The 23,278-nt window shown below is 31.9% G+C and overlaps 3 protein-coding genes across 6 annotated transcripts; 1 reads left to right on the plus strand and 2 right to left on the minus strand.

Moving 5' to 3' along the window:
- The first annotated feature begins 197 nt into the window (after positions 1 to 197).
- LOC109805590 (mitogen-activated protein kinase homolog MMK2) lies at positions 198 to 3,628 on the plus strand. 2 transcript variants are annotated; one of them, XM_020367740.3, is made up of 7 exons: positions 198 to 335; positions 463 to 684; positions 1,307 to 1,436; positions 1,938 to 2,075; positions 2,358 to 2,690; positions 2,940 to 3,123; positions 3,214 to 3,628. In XM_020367740.3, the coding sequence occupies exons 2-7, from the start codon at positions 500 to 502 to the stop codon at positions 3,387 to 3,389; spliced, it is 1,146 nt and encodes a 381-aa protein (XP_020223329.2). In that variant the 5' UTR covers positions 198 to 335; positions 463 to 499; the 3' UTR covers positions 3,390 to 3,628. The 2 variants fall into 2 exon arrangements, with proteins under 2 accessions (XP_020223329.2, XP_020223328.2); XM_020367739.3 differs by lacking the exon at positions 198 to 335 and having other exon boundaries at positions 342 to 684.
- Positions 3,629 to 3,958: 330 nt separating this feature from the next.
- LOC109805589 (putative polygalacturonase) lies at positions 3,959 to 12,111 on the minus strand. 3 transcript variants are annotated; one of them, XM_083069104.1, is made up of 6 exons: positions 11,766 to 12,111; positions 11,116 to 11,454; positions 10,897 to 11,017; positions 10,623 to 10,797; positions 10,448 to 10,518; positions 3,959 to 4,841 (listed from the first exon to the last, which is right to left on the minus strand). In XM_083069104.1, exons 2-6 carry the CDS (start codon positions 11,449 to 11,451, stop codon positions 4,138 to 4,140), a joined length of 1,407 nt encoding a protein of 468 aa, XP_082925230.1. In that variant the 5' UTR covers positions 11,452 to 11,454; positions 11,766 to 12,111; the 3' UTR covers positions 3,959 to 4,137. The 3 variants fall into 3 exon arrangements, with proteins under 3 accessions (XP_082925230.1, XP_029128690.1, XP_020223327.1); XM_029272857.2 differs by having other exon boundaries at positions 12,047 to 12,067; XM_020367738.3 differs by lacking the exon at positions 11,766 to 12,111 and adding an exon at positions 11,571 to 11,748.
- Positions 12,112 to 17,578: 5,467 nt separating this feature from the next.
- On the minus strand, positions 17,579 to 18,487 carry LOC109805461 (protein SPIRAL1-like 5). The gene is made up of 2 exons (XM_020367541.3): positions 18,169 to 18,487; positions 17,579 to 18,030 (listed from the first exon to the last, which is right to left on the minus strand). Exons 1-2 carry the CDS (start codon positions 18,364 to 18,366, stop codon positions 17,956 to 17,958), a joined length of 273 nt encoding a protein of 90 aa, XP_020223130.1. The 5' UTR covers positions 18,367 to 18,487; the 3' UTR covers positions 17,579 to 17,955.
- Positions 18,488 to 23,278: the final 4,791 nt, after the last annotated feature.

Here is a 23,278-nt window from a genome sequence, read left to right on the forward strand (position 1 = left end):
GAAGCCTGGTCTTGTTTCTAGAGGTTTAACGATGCATGACTGTAAGAAAATTAGCAAACATCTCGTGACAAATCCTATGCTTTTGGAGATCACGTTACACTTAAGCCTTTTACAGGTAGAATGATCAATAGCCAAGTGGTAAACTCATGATATCGAAAACGCCATTCTAAGATTTTTATAAAAAGCTTCATTAAAACACACTTATCCTACAACTACTTTTTCCTTTTTGATATGTTCTACAACCACTTTTTGTGTATGTGTCAAAATTATCTTGCAACAAATGTTTGATCCATGAACACAAGTATCTATATTTTTTTATACTAATTGGGTGGAAGGTATTATTTACTTTCCCATCATCAACTAATAATAAACTCAACTAGTGAAAAATGATATTTGTTGTTTGCTATTGGGTAACTTAGATAGGAGCAAACTCTGATTGGCTTTGTAATTTTGATTGGAAAGGTGACGACCCTTAGCTCTTTGAGTTTCAAAACTGAACATGGCCACAAAAGGGTCAAGCTCTTCTGCTGCTGCTTCAGCTTCAGGGGATGCTAAAATCAAAAGGGTTCTCACCCATGGTGGTAAATATGCACAGTACAATGTGTATGGAAACTTGTTCGAAGTGTCCTCCAAGTACGTGCCTCCTATTCGCCCAATTGGTAGAGGTGTTAATGGCATCGTCTGGTAAGAGTTTTATTTCCTACTTCAGTTAAGTGCTGAAATATTTGTTCATAGGAGATCTCTTATTAACTAATGATATGCCTAAAATATAGTGTACAAGTGACAAGTTGAGTTTGGCCCAAACTAAGAAAGCATGAGAGTCTATCTTAACTATTATTATTCGCTTATCGAATTGTTATCAAACTACCGGTAGATATTCAATCTTTTAAACTTTATGTTAGATGCTCGGTTCTCAACATGATGAAGTGCATGTTTGGATGCGAGTTGGGAATTCATGTTCTTTAGTAAATCTATGTCAAAACTTCTGTAACAACACATGAGCAAGTAATAGTTGTTTCTCTTAGATGTGGATCAAAATTGACATGAGTTAGTTCTCAACACATTCAACGAAGTTGGGTTGGAGATTTTACTTTGACCGATGTTTTGACCAAAATATAGTAGTATATGGGAAGTGTGTTGAAGATCTCACAAACTAGTGATATGAATCAAAATATAGTATATAGTAAGAGTAAATCTTACCTTACAAGTGGATTTTGTAAAATTGAGTTAGGACAGATACACTTTCTTAAGATTTATTATCTGTTTGGAACGATTTTATGTTCACTTGAGCAATGTTTCTTCTTAGTGCTGCTGTTAATTCCGAAACACACGAACAAGTTGCTATCAAGAAGATCGGTAACGCATTTGACAATATAATTGATGCTAAGAGGACATTGAGAGAAATCAAGCTCCTTCGTCACATGGACCATGAGAATGTAAGTGTTCATTTCTTGTTCTGTTCCTTTTCTACACTCCTTGATGTACTCCTGCAAACTGAGGAGGTGGTTTTTCAAATATAATATTCCTAGTAATCACGTTGCAATTGTTTTTATAAATTCATGTGATATTAATCTCTGATGCATTGATCTGTCAAGAAAGTACAATATTTAGCATATTTTAGAACTGGCAAACCCCTGAGCTAATTTCCACTCAATAATACAAATTTTGTTTCAAAAACTGTTACTAGGAAGAAAGATTTTAAATATATGTCAACGGTAAGAGATGATTTGTCCTTTTTCATTTCTTCTGCCACAAGTATTGTGAAAGATTTTTTTTATACATGATTTGTCTTTGCATGCTGTTTATATATAGAGAGAATTTACCTAACTCGATCTTATTCAATTTTTGATCTCCTAATGTGTTTTCTTCTACATTTCTGAAGCTAGTTCTCCACTTATAATTGTTTGAATATTTAAAATTGCTTTTATCTTTCACAGATAATTGCCATCAAGGATATCATACGACCCCCCAAAAAGGAGACCTTTAATGATGTGTACATTGTTTATGAATTGATGGACACTGATCTTCATCACATAATTCATTCTGACCAGCCTCTTAGTGAAGACCATTGCCAGGTTTGGCTCAAATGATAGTATTGGATCTTAATAATTGTTATTTTCAATCTCTTAGAGCAAGTTCGTCTTTATATTTTCTAACATAATATCTATCTACCTCTTGTTACAAACAATATGGACACAGGCATATAGCCCTTCTACTCTTCTCGAATGTTAGCAGATTTTAGTTTAAATGTTTGAATTATGAACATGCCTTCACTTTGTAATAGATCATCTTCATCTTGAATTATGAACTGAGTTTGAAATTAAGCATGGAATTGATAATTGAAGAAACTTGTGCAGTACTTCTTATACCAACTGTTACGGGGGCTGAAATATGTGCACTCAGCTAATGTTTTGCACCGTGACCTTAAGCCCAGTAATTTACTAATGAATGCAAACTGCGACCTTAAAATTGGGGACTTCGGTTTGTCAAGGACAACAACTGAAACCGATTTCATGACAGAGTATGTTGTCACAAGATGGTACCGTGCCCCGGAATTGCTCCTTAATTGTTCTGAGTATACCTCTGCAATTGATGTTTGGTCTGTTGGGTGCATACTCGGTGAAATTATGACAAGAGAACCCTTGTTTCCTGGGAAAGACTATGTTCACCAACTAAGGCTTATAACGGAGGTATGATTTTGGTTTTGGTGCTTCTTCCAATTTTGGTATGCTCTGCTTAACCATGTAAAGTTTCTAACTCATGTATTGCATATTTGCATTACCTATATCTATTATCTGCCATTACCTAAATGTATTGAATGTTGTTATTGTCAACGTATGAGAAATGCTTATAAGCTGATTTTATAGTTGGGTGTAAATTAATTAATGGCTATAAGTTGTAACACCATTCATACATTCTGTTTTCCTTGTGCACAAAAGTTATTAGGTTCACCTGACGATGCAAGCCTTGAATTTCTGCGAAGTGATAATGCCAGAAGATATATTAGACAGCTTCCACAGTACCGGAAGCAAAAATTCTCAGCCAGATTCCCTAACATGTTGCCTGAGGCATTGGACCTGTTAGAAAAGATGCTTATCTTTGATCCAAACAAACGCATTACAGGTATGCACTATTACAATCGTTTTCTTAGTAAATATAAATGATCTCATTTGTTTCATTTCATGTTTATGTTGTATTTTCATTTATTTGCAGTTGATGAAGCACTATGCCACCCATATCTTTCATCACTTCACAACATCAATGATGAGCCAGTCTGTCCCAGGCCATTCAGTTTTGATTTTGATCAGCCATCATGCACTGAAGAGCACGTGAAGGAGCTCATTTGGAAAGAATCAGTGAAGTTCAATCCAGATCCACCCTGCCAGTAATTCTTTCTTATTTGTATAAATGTAACAAGATGAACCTCTTTCCCCTTAAATATGTTGCCTGTGCATCGCCCAAATGATTTGCTAGGGACAAATTGAAGTTCTCTTTCTTGTAATCTAGTCCTAGACCAATGAGGATATGGAAACAAATTTCTCCTGGAAAATGGGTAATCATTAGAAATCCAGTTGGATGTTACAGGCCTTTATAAGAGTAATAAAAATCTGTGTTGTATTGTGCTGCCTCGAGTTTGCTTTAAAGTGTGTCATGGAGCCTCTTTCTTATTGCATGACAATTATCTTTAAATGCCGCTTTCCAGTTTAAATGTTTGGATATGACACCATTTTTTACACGTCTAAATGCCTGGCTTTCACGCATAGTGATTGGTGATTCTGTTGAGTGTGGCAAAGTGATATGTAAAAGTAACACTAAAGAGTTGTTAATCATAATAAGTTTGCATAACGAAACTATCTCCCTTTTGAATGCAGCAATAGCAATCAAATAATTGTGTGATCGTTCCTTCTACCTGGTACCTACTTATGTTTTGCAAGGTTCAGGCAAAAAAAACAATGAATTTCGTGAAATGACAACGAAATTGTGTATTTATTGTTGACTCATTTCTGTATCATTGTTCTTCTTGTCCCCCTGTTCAGAGTCTTTATAAGTACGCAATGTTTTAAATACAATTTTTAAGTATTACATTGTTTGCTTTGGATTGTTCCCTTGAACTAAGCCATTCCTTTTACACTATTATCATAAATTCCTTCTGTAAGTGCACGTTTGGACCTTGACATCTTCGATGGGCAACCTGTCTTCTGGGAAGGTACATGCCCCTATCTTCTCTTCTTGGTCTGGCAACAGATCACACGGCGTAGGTTTCACATCACTTGAAATCCCCGCAACATCAGCGCAAGTCCATGGAACTTTTTTAGCCTTCTTAGCCAGTTGAATGGTTACATTGGATATGCAGATTCCAGTAAAAGGGGCACCCGATATACCCTCCAACCTTGCTGCCATAGTGACATTCTCAGCAACCATGTCACGATAATTAATGTTCTGAATCACAGGAAGTGCATTACGATCATAGTTGTCATCAGCGTGAGAGCCATAATTTCCTGTCATCCAAAATGCCCATTTCATGGTTTTCATGGTCATTCTTCTAACATATATGTCCTTGACATAGCCTCCTCTTCCCACAGCAGTTTTGATCCTGACCCCTGATTCTGAATTGATGGCTATAATGTCCTCGGCCCTCACATCTTGAATCCCACCAGACATTTCACTCCCTAAAGCAATCACAGCACTGAATGGAGAAATACAAGTGAGTCTTCTGATCACAAGTTGTTTTGTTGGCATTCCATATGCTATACCATACTGATCCCAACCACTCTTCACAGCCACACAATCATCCCCGGACACTATATAACAATCCTCAATTCTTGTGTTTGTGCAAGAGTCTACACCAAAACCATAAAGCTTAAGTCAGTTTGGCCAACATAAAGTACTGGATTATGAGCATGTTTGGATATAAGCTTAGAAGAGTTTTTCTACTAAAGTTATAAAAAAAAATTCGGGTAGAGAATCTTTCATAAACAATTCTAACCTGTATCCAGATAGGCTTTATGTACTATATCACCATAGTACTAACGACATGGTAAGGGTACATGGTTCTTTTAGTTACAAGGATTGTCTCTCTTTACATTATTACAATATTACTATAAGACTTATTTTAAAGAGAATGTGGGACGTGGTATGATGAATTAGGTGGTACTCAGTGTTGAAAAGTCCAAATTGGCAGCTGAAAGCAGAAATCAATTTTGGCAGAAATCAAACTTTGAAAAGTCAAAATTGGAGGCTTGGCAGAATGCAAAATCAAATTTGGCAGGCAGACCACCGAATTCCAAATTGGAGGCACCGAATTTGGAGCGTTCACACTGCAATCGTTCCTTATAAATAGCAAGCCCCTCCATTCATTTTTGTATCCAACGAAAGCATAAACACATAAGAAAATTGAGAGAGAGAAGCTCTTAATTTTTCTGGATATAGTTGGGTCGTGGGTTGTGAGTGGTTGTGAGTATTTTGAGAGATTGTGAGTGTTTTGTAAACACTATTTATATTTCCCTTTTCAGTAAAATATCTGCAGCAGCCCGGAGACGTAGGCAGAGTTGGCCGAACTCCGTTATCAATTTTGTGTGTGCTATTAGTCCACAATTATTTTTGCTCCATTCTCAAATCTGAAGTTACGGGAAAGATCAGCGTAATTTTTCTTAACAACTGGTATCAGAGCTGGTTGTTTCTGTTAAACTTTGGCAAGAGTACTATTCATGTGAATAGTATTTTTCGTGAATAGTACTATTCACGTGAATAGTGAATAGTTCATCGAAATTGCTGGAGAGAATACTGTTCATGTGAATAGTATTTTGTGAATAGTACTATTCACGTGAATAGTGAATAGTGTAATTAATTGGTCAACGTTACCAATTTGTCGGCAGAAGCGATCCGAGAAGTCAGATTTGAGTGGGAGCAATGGCGGCAGATGAAGGAAAGGTGAAAATTGAAAAGTTCGATGGTTCGGACTTTAGCTTTTGGAAGATGCAGATCGAAGATTATCTGTACCAGAAAAAGCTACATCAACCTCTCGAAGGAAAGAAACCAGAGGGCATGAAGGATGATGAATGGTTCCTTCTTGATAGACAAGCCCTTGGAGTTATCCGCTTGACATTATCTCGTAATGTTGCTTTCAACATTGCAAAGGAAAAGACCGCAGTGGGTCTTATGACGGCTCTTTCCAGTATGTATGAAAAGCCGTCAGCCTCAAACAAAGTTCACTTGATGAGGCGGTTGTTTAACTTGCGGATGGCGGAAGGCGCATCAGTAGCGCAACACTTAAATGAACTCAGTACAGTCACAACCCAGTTGAGTTCAGTTGGAATTGAATTTGACGATGAAGTACGAGCATTGATACTTTTGTCTTCTCTACCAGAAAGTTGGAATGCTACTGTCACAGCTGTGAGTAGCTCATCGGGAAGCAATAAGTTGAAATCAGATGATGTTCGTGATCTGGTTCTCAGTGAAGAGATCCGACGGAGAGAGTCGGGTGAATCCTCAACCTCTTCAGTATTACATACAGAGTCAAGAGGGAGGGCTCCAACCAGAGGAAATGGACGTGGAAAATCAAGGGATAACAGGTCCAAATCCAGAAATCATCGTAGTTCTAACAACTCAAAAACTATCAAGTGTTGGAACTGTGGGCAGACCGGGCACTACAAAAATCAGTGCAAAAATGCACCGAAGAATCAGGAGGCGAAAGCAGAGGCAAATATTGCTTCTACCTCAGGAAGAGATGATGCATTAATATGCTCTTTGGAGAGCAAGGAGGAGTCTTGGGTGTTAGACTCTGGAGCATCTTTCCACGCTACTTCGCAGAGAGAATTCTTCGAGAATTATGTTCCCGGAAACCTTGGTAAAGTCTACCTTGGTAATGAACAATCTTGTGAGATTGTTGGTAAAGGTGTAGTGAAGATTAAGCTAAAAGGGTCTGTATGGGAATTGAAGAATGTCAGACATATTCCCGACCTGACGAAGAACTTAATCTCAGTAGGCCAGTTGGCCAGTGAAGGCTACACAACGACCTTCCATGGTGATGATTGGAAGATTTCCAAGGGTGCAATGACGATTGCTCGTGGTAAAAAGAGCGGTACTCTTTACAAAACAGCAGGAGCGTGTCATTTAATTGCAGTTGCAGCAAATGACAATCCCAATTTATGGCACCAAAGACTTGGCCATATGAGTGAGAAAGGGATGAAGATCACGCACTCTAAAGGAAAATTACCAGGTCTTCAGTCAGTGGAAATTGACATGTGTGAAGACTGTATACTTGGAAAGCAGAAAAGAGTCAGCTTTCAGACAAGTGGAAGAACCCCAAAGAAGGAGAAACTCGAGCTTGTTCACTCCGATGTGTGGGGTCCAACGACTGTCTCATCTATTAGTGGGAAGCAATACTTCGTGACTTTTATTGATGATCACTCTCGGAAAGTATGGGTATACTTTCTAAAACATAAGTCAGATGTATTTGAGGCTTTCAAGATATGGAAAGCCATGGTTGAAAATGAGACAGGATTGAAGATTAAAAAGCTTAGAACCGACAATGGTGGTGAATATGAAGACACCAGATTCAAGAAGTTCTGCTATGAGCACGGAATCAGAATGGAAAGAACCGTGCCTGGTACACCGCAACACAATGGTGTAGCTGAGCGGATGAACCGAACGTTGACTGAGAGAGCCAGAAGCTTGCGTATGCAGTCAGGCTTACCAAAACAGTTTTGGGCAGAAGCAGTCAACACAGCAGCATACTTGATCAACCGAGGTCCATCGGTACCATTGGAGTATAGAATACCAGAAGAGGTATGGAGCGGAAAGGAGGTAAAACTCACACATCTTAAAGTTTTCGGTTGCGTAGCATATGTGCACATCAGTGATCAAGGCAGAAATAAGCTTGATCCCAAATCGAAGAAGTGCACTCTCATCGGTTATGGTGAAGATGAGTTTGGCTATCGCCTATGGGATGATGAAAACAGAAAGATGATCCGCAGCAGAGATGTTATCTTCAATGAGAGAGTGATGTACAAGGACAGACATAACACTGATGCCAGTAACTCAGAAGAGAGTAGGCCAGTGTATGCAGAGGTGGATGATGTCCCAGAAAGTCCTATAGTTGAAACTCCTCAGCCAGAGGAATCAACGGAACAAAGTTGTGAACAACAATCTGACACACCAGAGTCTTCAACTTCAGCTCCTGTGAGGAGATCATCCCGGCCTCATGTACCTAACAGGAGATACATGAACTATATGTTGCTGACTGATGGAGGTGAGCCTGAAGATTATGATGAAGCATGTCAGGCCACAGATGCCAGCAAGTGGGAGCATGCCATGAAGGACGAAATGAAGTCTTTGATCTCAAATCAGACGTGGGAACTAGTTGAGTTACCTAGAGATAAGAAAGCACTTCACAACAAATGGGTGTATCGAGTAAAAGAGGAGCATGATGGCTCCAAAAGATACAAAGCTCGATTAGTAGTCAAAGGATTCCAGCAAAAGGAAGGAGTTGACTATACAGAGATTTATTCTCCAGTTGTGAAGCTCAATACAATCAGAACAGTGTTGAGCATTGTTGCTAGTGAAGAGCTCTACCTAGAGCAGTTAGATGTGAAGACTGCATTTCTTCATGGAGATCTAGATGAGGAGATATACATGCACCAACCAGAAGGCTTCTCAGAGAAAGGAAAAGAGAATATGGTGTGCAGGTTGAAGAAGAGCTTGTATGGTCTGAAACAAGCTCCAAGACAGTGGTACAAGAAGTTTGATGGCTTCATGCACAAAGAAGGCTTCCATAAGTGCAATGCTGACCACTGTTGCTACTTCAAGAGATATAAGTCCAGTTATATCATTCTGCTACTTTATGTTGATGATATGTTAGTAGCTGGTTTAGATATGGATGAGATAAGAAGCTTGAAGCAGCGATTGTCAAGAGAATTTGACATGAAGGACTTAGGTCCTGCAAAGAAGATTCTTGGAATGCAAATCACGAGAGATAAGCAAAGAGGGATTTTGCAGTTATCTCAAGCAGAGTACATCAACCGTGTTTTGCAAAGATTTAACATGGGCGACGCCAAGCCAGATAGTACACCTTTGGCTAGTCATTTTCGCCTATCCAAGGATCAGTCTCCTCAGACGGAGGAAGAAAGATATTTTATGGCTAAAGTTCCATATGCTTCAGCCATTGGAAGTTTGATGTACGCAATGGTCTGTACAAGGCCAGATATTGGCCATGCAGTGGGAGTTGTTAGCAGGTTTATGTCGAATTCAGGAAAAGCTCATTGGGAAGCAGTTAAATGGATTCTGAGGTATCTACGAGGCACCACAGAAAGGTGTTTGCACTTTGGTAAAGGTAAAATAAAGGTGCAAGGATATGTAGATGCAGACTATGGAGGTGAAGTCGATCACCGAAGAAGTACCACCGGTTACATTTTTACTGTTGGTTCTACAGCTGTTAGTTGGATGTCGCAGGTACAGAAAATTGTCGCTTTATCCACTACAGAAGCTGAGTACGTAGCAGTGACAGAAGCCAGTAAAGAATTGATATGGCTTCAGGGTTTGTTAACAGAGCTGGGATTCATCCAAGAGAAGAGTGTTTTGCATAGTGATAGTCAGAGTGCAATACATCTGGCAAAGAATTCAGCATTTCATTCTAGGACAAAACACATCGATATCCGTTATCACTTTATCAGATCTCTGCTAGAGGATGAGGTGTTAACATTGAAGAAGATCTTAGGAAGCAGGAACCCAGCAGACATGTTGACAAAGGTGGTGACCATTGACAAACTGAAGTTGTGCTCAATTTCAGTTGGCCTGCTAGAGTAACAGACCAAGGAAGGCTGCTGCATTGATTAAAGTGTGAAGACAGATTGAAATCAGTCTTCAAGTGGGAGATTGTTGAAAAGTCCAAATTGGCAGCTGAAAGCAGAAATCAATTTTGGCAGAAATCAAACTTTGAAAAGTCAAAATTGGAGGCTTGGCAGAATGCAAAATCAAATTTGGCAGGCAGACCACCGAATTCCAAATTGGAGGCACCGAATTTGGAGCGTTCACACTGCAATCGTTCCTTATAAATAGCAAGCCCCTCCATTCATTTTTGTATCCAACGAAAGCATAAACACATAAGAAAATTGAGAGAGAGAAGCTCTTAATTTTTCTGGATATAGTTGGGTCGTGGGTTGTGAGTGGTTGTGAGTATTTTGAGAGATTGTGAGTGTTTTGTAAACACTATTTATATTTCCCTTTTCAGTAAAATATCTGCAGCAGCCCGGAGACGTAGGCAGAGTTGGCCGAACTCCGTTATCAATTTTGTGTGTGCTATTAGTCCACAATTATTTTTGCTCCATTCTCAAATCTGAAGTTACAGGAAAGATCAGCGTAATTTTTCTTAAAACTCAGGATTACTGATAGAATTCTATAACTAAGTTGTATCATCTAGGAAAGGATTTGGAGATATTTTCTAACTTACCAGGGTTGATTCCATCTGTATTTGGCGATGTCACAGGAGCAAGAATTGTGATTCCTTGAACAACAACGTTGCTACATTCAAATTCTTATATTAATTTGAAGACACAAAACAATATGGTTTGTAGAGTCCATTATTAAAGATAATAGATATAACCAAGAGAGGAAAAAAGATGAACCTGCTGTATACAGGATGGACATTCCAAGATGGAGAATTAACCAAAGTGAGATTGGATATCTGAACATTGTCTGAGTACATGATTTCAATCAGGTAAGGCCGGGTATAACTGAGCTCCCCCTTGTGGAATTTTTGCCACCACAAATCACCTTGTCCATCTAATGTGCCATTGTCACCTTGAAAGTAGAAAAAAAATTTGAATTAAATAATTAAATAAGCAAATACTCAGGTGGACAGACTACATTTCTAATCCCAAATAAGTTTCATTTGATTACCAGTTATGACCACATCTGTGAGGTTGGTTCCAAAAATTAGGCTGCTAAACCTTCCACCTTGCGTGTCCCTCCCTCTGCCATAAGATGGCAGGGGATCAATCACTGGCCAATCATTTTCATCCTAATACCATAGTTTTAAAACAAACATAATATCAATACATTGAATATTAGAACAACATAACACTAGCAAATTAACCTGCAAGAATTAAACTATTAGACCTGAGAGCCAAGAATCACAGCATCCTTGTGTAGGAATAATGTGAAATGGCTGGTGAGATTGAAGCTTCCAGTTAACCACCTTCCTGGGGGAACATAAAGTTGAGACCCACCACTTGATGCATACTGACTCAAATGATCTATGGCTGCCTGAAAGGCTTTTGTGTTCAAAGTTGTTCCATCACCAACCCCTCCAAACTCTTCCAATGAGGCACTATAAGCTCTGCAGCTCAAAGCACAATACTCAAAGTAGTCCACAACTGGTGCTTTTCGGCTCTCTACTACAACCAGGTTTGGCCAACCAACCAAGATAACAAATAATAACAACAACACGTCCATGACCTACAAAATTTCACATGTCAAATATGATTCATATGTATCAAGATGTCAATGTAGATGTTGTTCTACTTAATGCTAGGAAAAAAGAAAATGAGGGTTAAACAGTGTTGTTCTTGTACCTGAATTTTGTTTAGGGGAGAAAATAGGTGCGGCTTTGAGCTATTGGTATGTTTACATGGGGAGAAATTGTGGGTATATATATACATGCATTTATATAATAATTATTGAGGGTTATATTTTGCTTTCATTTTGTGCTACCCCACAATATATATATAACTCTTATTCGTCATGTGAATGAGATAACAGGAACGTGCCTTGTAAGGTGACGTTTACAAATTTCGCTCGACAAGTTTTTTCGGATTCAATTCAATAGCGTGTGAAAAATCGCAGAGATGAAGTTTGAACATATTGTAAAGATTGCGTTACTACATTAAATTTCAGTTCATGTAGGAGCTTGAAGTATCTAATGGAAAACAAGTCGTCATAATTACATATAAATTAGATCTACGAAAGTAAAAAACATAAAACGTTTTCATTATTGAGTTGGAAGTGTGATGATTCAGCATTCAGCATTCAGCATCTGATTGTGGTGTACCGAGAATTGAGGGAAATAATGAATTGGCGTGCCAAGTTTGAAAAGATACAATCCATTATTAGTGTTGAGCGCACTGCAAGTATATATATATAAATTAATGTAATGTGGCCATTTTTACTATTTTCAGTTTCATTCCACATTGTTTTGCCTTGCATCTTTTTGATTTGTGGTTCTCCTTCTCTAGCCTCCCTCTGACATGCAAGGACAAAATCATGCATGTTGTAGCGTGCATCAACCATTGTCTTTTCTTCCACTTCCACTACATAAAAATATAAACATGACTTATATTTGATACCCTCCACTATTACGTTTATCCTTAATATTTTTTTTTTTAAAGTAAAATAGAGTGGAAGTATGGTGTGGACTAGGAATAACGAATGGTATTGGGTGGGAAATAGCATTCTTTTGTAGGGCCCACATGGTCACGGAACTTTGTCAGAACATGTCTGCATTACCTTCCATTGCCAATCCGTGAATATACTTCTAATCGCAGAAACAAGACCGTGATGCTGCCAATGTCCACGTGCCCAACTTCACGGGCCAAACTTCATTTTCTTGAGGGAAATCTTTTGTCCACTTTTTCTACTAATGTATTATTTCTAAAAATACTTGTATTTATTTATTTTCATTATGTAACTCATTTTTCTTATATTTCTTTATTTTCTTTTCCTATTACAATGTCTTGAAAGCGTAGCTAAGCATTTCTTTTGGCTCAATTTACCCTTTCCAATACTACAACTCAACTATAACTTGGGTTGACAGCAAATTTTCTTGCCCCGCAATGAAAACCTTTGAATATGGTTCCAAAGCCTATTTACAAAATAATAATTTTTTTTATATCTTGTTTATGTTGAGGTAAATGAATTTATGAATGGAGCGAGATTGGACTGTGATTATGAGTGTCTCTTGTGCATCGAGAATAGCCTCACTTATAAATATATGAGTGTCTCTTGTGCATTGAGAATAGCCTTACTTATAAATATCTTGTGTCTATTCATAATAAATCACATTAATTCAATTGATGCACTTTATATAGAGTCATACCATCTTGTATAGAGTTTTTTTTAGTGAAAAATCACATCATTTTATTTGCTGTCGGATATGAAAAGGCATTACATTCTAATTTGTATTTTCATGAAATAACACATCATTTTAATTATGTTGATGTTTATTCATGTATGAATAATCACATCATTTTACTTTTTGTCTATTTATGTAAAAAAAAAAACTTATTTTCTAATCCAGATATTTTGAAAAATGTTGTATCCTCCAAACATAAGCCCCTGAAACATTTTCTGACCTTTTAAAATTATTTATAAAAAAAAAACATGTTAGTGACAGGTGTCAACTTTTTAAGCATTCGGGTGGATTTTCGGCTATTTCTTTTGAAAGAAATAACATTGCTCTTATTATTTAATTCACATTTCACTTCACCTTGGTTAACATGTCAAATTTTGAGATTTAGGTCACGTTGTCTTACATGCCAAAGTGTAAATGCATAAAGTCCACAATTCAGCCAGTGCATTGGGTATGTTTTAATTCTCTATAAATAGGAATTAAGTCTATAGACCTAGGATAACATGTTCCATTCATTCTTAGACACCTAGGAAAAAAAATAATATTTTTTAGAAGCAAAGCCAATTGGAAGTTATCGTAGGTAAAGAAGGTCAAGTTTAGAAAGAGAATGATGCATCACATTTTAATCAAATACTAGTTTAGTTTTTTATATAATGAAGTTACCTATATTTTCTTTTTGGTCTACAATTTTGTTTTGAGTTAATTACCTATAGATTATCAGTGTAAAAAAATTTTATTCAGACAACCAATCATATATTTTAATATATTTTAATAGTGACATGTCAGTTGTTTATTTAATGAAATAATAATAAAATAAGCAACTTTAAAAGATATGATTGGTTGTCAGTATAAAAATTTTTACACTAGCAATATACGGATGATTAACTCTTTTTGTTTTAAGTTCAATCTTCGATGGGCTAATACTTTCTTTTTATCCAAACAATGCGATAGGCTAATCTCCTTTTTTGGTCCATGAATGGACTAAATAAAGCCCAGAGATGTACCCATTTATATTCCTCTTATTTGTTATGTATTCTTACTTTTGGGCCGATCAAACATACTACCATCCATGGGAAAGCCGCTAGACCTAAAGGCAAAAATAATTCTAATGTGATCAGATTGAGTCCTCAATCCTTAAATTTGTCTGTATGAAAGAAACTCCTAAACAACATATTCAGACACATGTCACTAAAAAAAATTACATGTGAATGATTTTTATTGGATAAGCTTCTCTTAATATAGTTTTTATCTAATAAAATAAATTATTAATACAAATATTATGTTTGTATTAACTATTAATTTCTGTTAAAAAAATATCCATGCATGCATGAAAATAATTTAACACACATCCATTTTGTCTATTAAGAAATGATCAATATTTTTGTAACAAAAAAAGTGATCAATATTTCTTTTAGAGCGTGTAATAATTTTTATAAAGGAGTGCAAGGCTACAAGGTTTCTCTTTCTCATCATTAGATTATTTGTACGTTCACATGTTTCTATCTATTTTGTGTTACTGAGAGCATTTCTATTCCTTCAACTTAGAGTGCATAATTTTTTCTGACTTGCAACAAATTGTATGTATGATTGCGGACCTTCATTTAGCTAGAGTAATTGTTCTTAGACGACTCAACAAATAATTTTTTTTCTCTGATAATATATTAATTACCTTTTCATCATGCATACTATACAAACAAAGGTTTCTTAATTAAATATAGAGCCCAGGAGATGCTCTAAAATTGAAACAAAACGTGTGGATACGGGTTTCTTAATTAAATTTATCATGTCCTCCCTTCCCGAGGTTTCTTTGTAATGGTTACAGGATGTCATGGGCCTATGTACCCCAAGGCTTATTTTATTAATACTTAGTTTTCTGTTTTTGGGCCTCCTCGGGTAAGGAGAAAAAAAATCATGAATGTAAAAGCTACAGAGATACAACTTTTTCAAATGCAGTTAACATTCAACACTTGATCTTTTGGTCGAACCAGCATAGTATATATTATTATATTTTCTTTAAAATATATATAATCAATTAAGAGCACACGTTAGTATATTTCTCTCGTGTAACTCACTTGTTTCCCATTTTTCTATTTCTCTTTACATTTCTCATCATATATATTACATTCACATCTTCTTCTTCTTTTTTTTCTGTTTTTTTCTCCCAACTCTATATCTCATATATCCACTCTCTATCCAACTCAAAATAGGGCGAACCCTAATAATTTTTCATCGATTAGTTATTTATTATCATGATTGTATGCTCTCTTTTTTCTATTACAAAAAGAAACTACATCTATATTCTAATTTTCACAAAATAATTATCAATAATATTAAATATATTAAACTGAATTTAAATATAAATAAATAAAACTTAAATATATTTTTAGTCTCTATAATTTTAAAAAAAATCTTACTTTAATTTTTATATTTAAATTTTATTAAATAATTTGTTAAATATTATCGTATAAAATCTACATACTAATATTTCTATTAATAAAAATATCATATTAAATCAGTTGATACTGTATAACTATCTCAATCTATCAATTTTAAATATATTATTGATAACTCAAAAAACAAAGATAATATTTTTAAAAATTACAGTAATTAAATAAACAATAATTTTAAATTTAGAGTCAGAAACATATTTAAGTGAATAAATAAATAAATAAACTTTTTTCAATTTCAACGACAATTAATTATAACTATAACATCATTTTCAATATTATATTAGTTCAATACGTAACTTAATAATTAGCTTGATACTCATAATTTTTTTAAGTATATTATATTGACACTCTTGAAATTTGATGAGATTATACTTAGCCTTTTTTTTTTACTATTATACTTATCTCTCTTTAATTATTAAAAAAAAAACTATATTGACACACCTTCACCATTATATTACTCCTTAATTATTTAAAAAAATATATTATATTGTATCGTCATATAGGAGAAGTTGTTGTAAACATTAAAAAGAAATGTATATGCAATTTCAAGAAATTCCGGTGGATATTAATATAATTTACTCTAATTTCTAAATTAATAAGTTAAAATTGGCTAACATTCACTATAACAAAATTTAGTATTACTGAAAATTATTTAATGATAATAAATTAATTATATTTATTTTATTATCTAATAAAAATATTAATGATTAATATGTAGTAGTTACTAAAAATGTATTTATATTAAATTAAAATTTATTATTAGCGATAATTATTTATTAAAAAAAATTTAAGTCTCACATTAACTATAAATAAAATAATTAAAGAGTATTTAAATAGAAAATAACTCTATCTTGCTTGCAAGTCTCACATCTCTTAAGAGATAAGATAATTAAAAAAAAAAGTCAAATCTTACATCAACTATAAATAAAATAATTAAAGAGTATATAAATAGAAAGCAACTTTCACCTTGTAAGTACAGGATAATCATCATCAAGTCTCATATTAAAGATAAGATAATTAAAAAATATTCTGAATCATTTTTTAAACTTTTTTTAACAATAACAAAAAATATTAAATATATGACAATTAAAAAAAAATTCAAGTCTCACATCGATTATTAATAAAATAATTAATTAAAAAATAAAATATTTAAAAAATAAAAAATAAAAAATAATTAAAAAATATTATGAATCATTTCTTAAATTTTTAGTGACAATAATAAAAAATATTAAATATAAGACAATTAAAAACTTATACTTGGCTCCATTGAGGAAAAGTAAAACGGAAAGGGGAAAAAACTTGCTGAAATTAAACATGATCTTGGAGAAGGTATAGATCAAGTGCGAATACACCGAAGACAAAGACTTCATTTTCTGGCTAATTAACCATCATTTCGTTTTCAGTGTAAGAACTGTTCTGAAGCAAACAGTGTTGAACAATCCTTTCTATATATGCAAACACATCAAAATATATATATATAGTCACAGCTTCACAAGAGAGAGACAGTGTGGAAGTGTGCGGGTGGCCGATGTTTTTACTTTCTGCTGGAATAAACGACAATGAGGAAGAGAACAGAAAGAACCCCAAAAAGTTGTAACCTCTAAATAAACCTGATAGTCCTTGTAAAGTGTAGTAGTGATTGTGGTGACAGAACTATAAATAGAAATTAGATCATCATAATGGAAAATTAAAATGGAAGTGTTAATCATGGGTTAATTACTACATGATCATAGTTAACTTAAAAGGAAAGTTAAAACCAATTTGCAATAATGAAGTGAATAAAAATTAAAGCAGAAACTCCGAAATCTCAGACAAATACATCAAATCATGAAGTTGTATTGTAGATATAATTAATGAATGTTTCTATATATAGGCATCAGGTAGCTTTAATTAATATAAAGCATCTGTTGAATTAAAACGTTAAGCGTCAATTGAATTTAAATATAGATTGCGAGAAAGATCGACCATGCTGAAAACTGAAAAGAAAATGAATACTAGCAATACATTTTTTTAGTAAGACAAATGAAATTTATTAATATCTTGTAACCAACCTAGCACAAGGTGTACGCCAAAGATTAGGAACAAGATGAGAAAGCTACGCAAGAAAAAGAGAGCTGAGCTTAGTGCAATGCAAGGCGTACATATGAAAGCAAACACACTTGAGCGACGTAATTAACCGTAGAAAGCACACACACTGATGCATTATTTTTTTACGACAGTAATTAATGGCACACGTCCAATCTACGACACAAGTGAATTTGAACACGTGACATTGTTTACTTTTTATTATGTAGTAGTACTCGGTTGTTGATACTCCCCTTTTTCACGGAAGGCGGCAGCAGCAGCACGAGGGAGATGGAGATAAAAATGAAAGCATATCGATCATTTGTCTCCGAACAAGTACCCAAGAGAGGAGTGTCCACCCGGTACCGATTTGACTTTTGTTGAAGGACGATTCTGAATCATTGTGAATTTGTTGATGTGTTAAAGCATTGATAAAAAGAAAAACGAAGAAATGTTAATATGACTCATAATTGGTAATTAAGAATTATGATATCATATTGTATATATAGAAGATTAATCACGTATACGTACGGTTAGAATATTGTTTCCCAAGTTTTGGCCTTGAGAAGAGGCAGGAGCATTGGGGGGATTGTCAATGCCATAAGGTGGCAATGAAAGTGGTGGCTTTGGGTTTGGGGGTGGAGGCTGATGACATGACTGCAGCTCTTCTGATCCAAACAGGTAATTCAGGGTGCTTTGGCCACCACCACTGCTTTCACCTCTTTTCATGCTAACTGCACTTTTAATTCACACCCCTTCAAGATCTCTGATACTGCTACATCTGAAACCCTAGATATATATATATATATACTGTCCAAGTGCCCAGCCTCCTACTTTCTTTCAGGAAACAAATAAACTACAGCTTAATTTATTGAGTTGTGATGAAGCTTATTTTCCAAGAATTCTTTTAGAAGAGATAAATTTAAGAATGGTAAACATCATAAATTAGTTTGAATGTAAGACACTCATCTTTATTTTGTTAGTTATCCAACTTTTAGAGTCTTATTTTATCTTAGAGTTGTTATAATTTATATCAAATTTTATTAAAATTGAACAATAATTTAAAAATAGTCAAAATATTTATATTATATTATATTTTAAAATATATATTATATTATTTTTAGTTTATAAAAATAAAATATCAAATCATCTTGAATTAATATAAAATTTTATATATATAATCTCAAAAATAAAGAACTTTTAATCTAACGCTTGAATTTATAAAATTCACATTAAATATAAAGTTATTGAGCTCAGTAAAAATTACATTGATGTCATTTAAACATTCCTCATATATATATAATATTAAATAATAAAGATAAAAGGCATGCATGAAAATTACAAATAATTTTAATAAAAATGAAGAGGTTAATTATATTTTTGATATATATATATATATATATATATATATATATATATATATTATAATCTTAAATGAAAGAAGTAAAAAAGAAACAGATAAAATATTAAATCTACATTTAATTGTAGTTTTAAACCTAGAGTGCATTTCGGTATTTGATTTAATTAACTACTTATTCGATAAATTATCACATAAGATCTAGTATTGTACATAAGTTCAAGTGAGTTGTTTTATTGAAACAAAATAAAGAATTTATCTTGATAAATTTTACCATGAAATTTATTAAAATAAGTTTAAAAGAACTTATAAGGATAGTATAAATTGTTTTTATTTAAACTATAAAAATATCATTTAACTTTTCTAGATATCTGTTATTAGTATTCTTTTATCATCATAAATTAATATCATTCATTGCGTTCTCGTTTATGTATAATATATTTATTTCAATGAAATGGAGTTTAAATTTAAAATTTTTTGCTTGGTGCTCCGATCTTAGAATTAGGCTGATAGTTGGTTTACGTGATAAATAATAAAAGTGCGCTCCCCTTTTAACTTTTTCTATTGTGTAAAAGGCAAGGCTTTGTTTGTGGATGAGTAACACGCGGTGTTAACGATAATTTTGTGCACTTTCTTCTTTTGGTTAAATCTAGGATATATATCTCCCGTCAAAAGTTAATTAATAACTACTATTTTAGTATGTGAATGTATAGATTAAACATATAATAAATTATATATATAGATATTATATTTTAATATATAAATTATATTTAAAATTTATATAAATAAAATATTTTATATTTGTTATAATTAATCTATATTATGATACAATATCATTTTTTTATCTATTGATAAATTTTTAAAAAATATTATAATTTAATTTGAAATAATTATAATAAATAAAAATAAATTTATATTAATTAGAAAAAATTAAAATATTTTAATCAATTTTTTTTAAAAAAATGTTCTTGCATAAAAAAAAATTGTTTTAATATATAGGATTTGATTTTTATATATTAAAATTTATTTTAAATTTTTGACTAAATTATATTGTTGATCCACCTATTATCATCAATTCATAATTTTAGTTTTATTTTATTTTAAAATAAAGATATTTAACCCTTTAATTTTAAAAATATAAAATTTTGATAATTTTGTAAAATTGACATTTACCAATAGTTAAGTTTTAACATTTATTTATATTTAATCTGACATTTAATAACATGATATTTGAAGAATAAAAAAACTAAATAAATAATATAAATAAAATTTATTAATAAAATAAATATCAATCACTCATTAAAATAAATATAAATAAAAAAAATTACATATTATTTTTTAATTTTTATTTTTATATATTACATCACAAAATATTATATCATTTAAATGATGATAAGTATTATACAATTATAAAATGTAACGATGAATGAATATTATAATGAAAGTAAATATAACCATAATTTATCAAATGATTTTTATTTTTAAGAAATGTCTTGTATACATGTAAATGAATCTAGTCACCAAGATTATGTTAATATCTGCTGGACCTAATTAGTCATTATTGTCTTTTATAAAATTTACAGGCCAAGTAGTGCATGTGCATGTATCTCACTTCATATGAGCCTGGTTAAAGGGACAGTGGCCAGGTGTGCAAGTAGGTTGGAGTAGCATGTTTGATGAGATGCCACCATTAGTCACATCCCTTTTACTGCGTCATGGATCATGCATGTATCTCTTCATACATTCACAATGGGGTCCATGGAAATGGATCTCCTGACTTTGTGGAGGGAAAGTTAAGATTTCAACCGTTAAATTTGTAATAAATGATCAGATTGTGACACGTGTACATTTAAGTTAAAATATATATTGTACACGTGTCACAATCTGATTTATTTTTATACATTTAATGGTTGAGATGTATTAAGTTACCATAACTTTCTTTTCCTAAAGTAGAATCCGGATCCGGGGTCCATGGGATTTGCCGCGCGATATGGTTAACACAAAATAGCATTATATATACTTCAAGTGTGAGAAAAAAAAAATCGATATTAAAGAAAAAGATTAAAAAATAGTACGGTATATAAGATAGATGTAAAAATTAAAGGTAAATTAGATTTTAAATGCATATTTTTTAATCATGTTATGAAATATAACTATTAAAAATAGTGAGTAATTTTCATAAAAATAATAATTAATTATAAAATAGATATTCACCTCTTAATATAATTTATTTCATGTATTTAAGATCATAATTAATACAAAATAGTACACACTATCAATTAAAAATTGAATCAATAAAAAAAAGGGTATGCAACACTTATTTTATATAAAAAAAAATATAAACTGGTCATTTTAATTTTTTTTTATAAATAAGAATAATGATACATATATGGATATTCTACACTATTTAACACATTATATATATATATATATATATATATATATTTATATATATATAATAAAATATGATTTAAAAAAATTAAACTACAAATAAGTGTTTTTAACATATGAGTGTAATTATTATATCATTAGTCGTTTTTACTCTATAAATAAATTCATGTTCACACGATAAAAATATATTTATTTTAAAAGCACGTTACCCTTTTCCGTACATCATATATATAACAGTTGGAACGTGCAGCATTTTTCCGTATGAAAGGTTATGTTATTAATGACGGCTTTAATTTGATGCAACATTTTACTTTATATTTTTATTGACTTTAATGATTATATACTGTAATTTATAAAAAAAAAACAATAATATATGATTTTTATGATAATAATTGGAAAATTCAATGAATTCTAAAACAATTAAAAAATTAAAAAATTTATGATATATATAATATGTAATTAAATAAAAATATAAAACATTTTATCTAAAATGCATGCATGACATGATTATTAAACTCATTTTTATTATGTTAAATATCATATAGATACTAAGTTTGATTTTTCTAAAAATAATACTTAGAAAAAGTTATATCTCATGAACACATGTTAATTAATTCTATAATATTGTGTAAAATAAGTTCAAAATGATCACCCAAACATGTGAGTAATATTCGAAATGATCACTCAACCTTTTAGTAAATACACATAGTAAAAATGATTGAAATGATCATTTGGTGAAAAAAAATTTTTTTTACACATTACTAAATATTTTTTATTTATTTTAAAATGATTGTTAAAAACAAAAATCAATGACTTTAAAATTTAGAAGGATAAAAATCAAAGAAAATTATCTTACAAAAATCAAAACCACAATTGTTGATTTTGTAAGGGAAAAAAAAAAGAATATTTACAATTTTTTGAAAAATTGATATATAATTTCTTTTACAAAAGTCGAAATAAAAAGTCATTTATTTTAAAACAATTAAAAATATATTTAAATTTTATATACGGTTAATTTTAGTAGATTAATTAATAATTATTCGAAGAGTGTGAAAGGTTTCAATGATGAATTATACGATGAAATGAAAGAGACGAGAGAAAATAGTTTTTAAAAAAAATAGTTTAAAAGAGGAAAATAATTTAAAATTTGTGTATATTAAAAGAGATATATTTTATATTGGATGTATAGATACTAACAATTTAATGTTTATTATAAAAAGGATATACTAACATAAATAAGTGTATCGCTTGATTTTTTTAAATTGGTAAATTATTATTTATAATGATATATTATAGATCCCTTCTGATATCAATAAATAAATAAATAAAGGATGGAAATACTGCTTAGTTATTTGATAACATGTCAGCTTAGATGTATTTTCATTTGTATTTTTTACTACCTTTTAGTTAAAATTAATGTTTCACCTTATAATTCACATAATATAAACTCTCATTAAAATAAAATATATAAAAAAAATAGATTACTGAGATTGAACTTAATTTTTAATTAAAAAATAATATAAAAATACTTATAAAATTAGGTCTTAGTTTTGTCCTTATAAAAATAAGAACGAATACTAGTATATTGAAATTAATTTCGTTCCTTAATCACCATAAAATATTTAAAATTTTTAAAAATAAATTACTCCTTTAAATTTTTTTATTAAAACATAGTATTATGTGTTTTCATATCGTACCTTTAGTTTTGAACGTAAGGAGAGAGAGAGAAAAGAAAACACACAACAACAACAAAACTAATGCATGCTTATTATAAGAATGTTATTAACTTCAATTATTTTTTTTATTTTTTTTTTAAGGCATTTCATTCCATGGGCTACTTTTGACGTTAATGGAAGATAGTCTTAATTTTGTGAAACTTATTATAAATGAGAA

Source organism: Cajanus cajan, chromosome 2 (assembly GCF_000230855.2).
Source record: "Cajanus cajan strain Asha chromosome 2, NIPB_CcT2T_4, whole genome shotgun sequence".
In the NCBI taxonomy this organism is placed as follows: Eukaryota; Viridiplantae; Streptophyta; class Magnoliopsida; order Fabales; family Fabaceae; genus Cajanus; species Cajanus cajan.

Excerpts from the sequence above, each read along its gene's own strand:
- LOC109805590 (XM_020367740.3), top strand. The coding sequence starts at position 500 with ATGGCCACAAAAGGGTCAAGCTCTTCTGCTGCTGCTTCAGCTTCAGGG. Across the intron at positions 1,437-1,937 it reads GTCACATGGACCATGAGAAT|ATAATTGCCATCAAGGATAT; the intron begins GTAAGTGTTCAT and ends TATCTTTCACAG. Across the intron at positions 2,691-2,939 it reads AACTAAGGCTTATAACGGAG|TTATTAGGTTCACCTGACGA; the intron begins GTATGATTTTGG and ends TGTGCACAAAAG.
- LOC109805461 (XM_020367541.3), bottom strand. The coding sequence starts at position 18,366 with ATGAAAAGAGGTGAAAGCAGTGGTGGTGGCCAAAGCACCCTGAATTAC. Across the intron at positions 18,031-18,168 it reads TGGGAAACAATATTCTAACC|AATCGTCCTTCAACAAAAGT; the intron begins GTACGTATACGT and ends ACAATGATTCAG.
- LOC109805589 (XM_020367738.3), bottom strand. The coding sequence starts at position 11,657 with ATGTATATATATACCCACAATTTCTCCCCATGTAAACATACCAATAGC. Across the intron at positions 10,798-10,896 it reads CACAGATGTGGTCATAACTG|GTGACAATGGCACATTAGAT; the intron begins GTAATCAAATGA and ends TCTACTTTCAAG. Across the intron at positions 4,842-10,447 it reads TACAGATGGAATCAACCCTG|ACTCTTGCACAAACACAAGA; the intron begins GTAAGTTAGAAA and ends GTTTTGGTGTAG.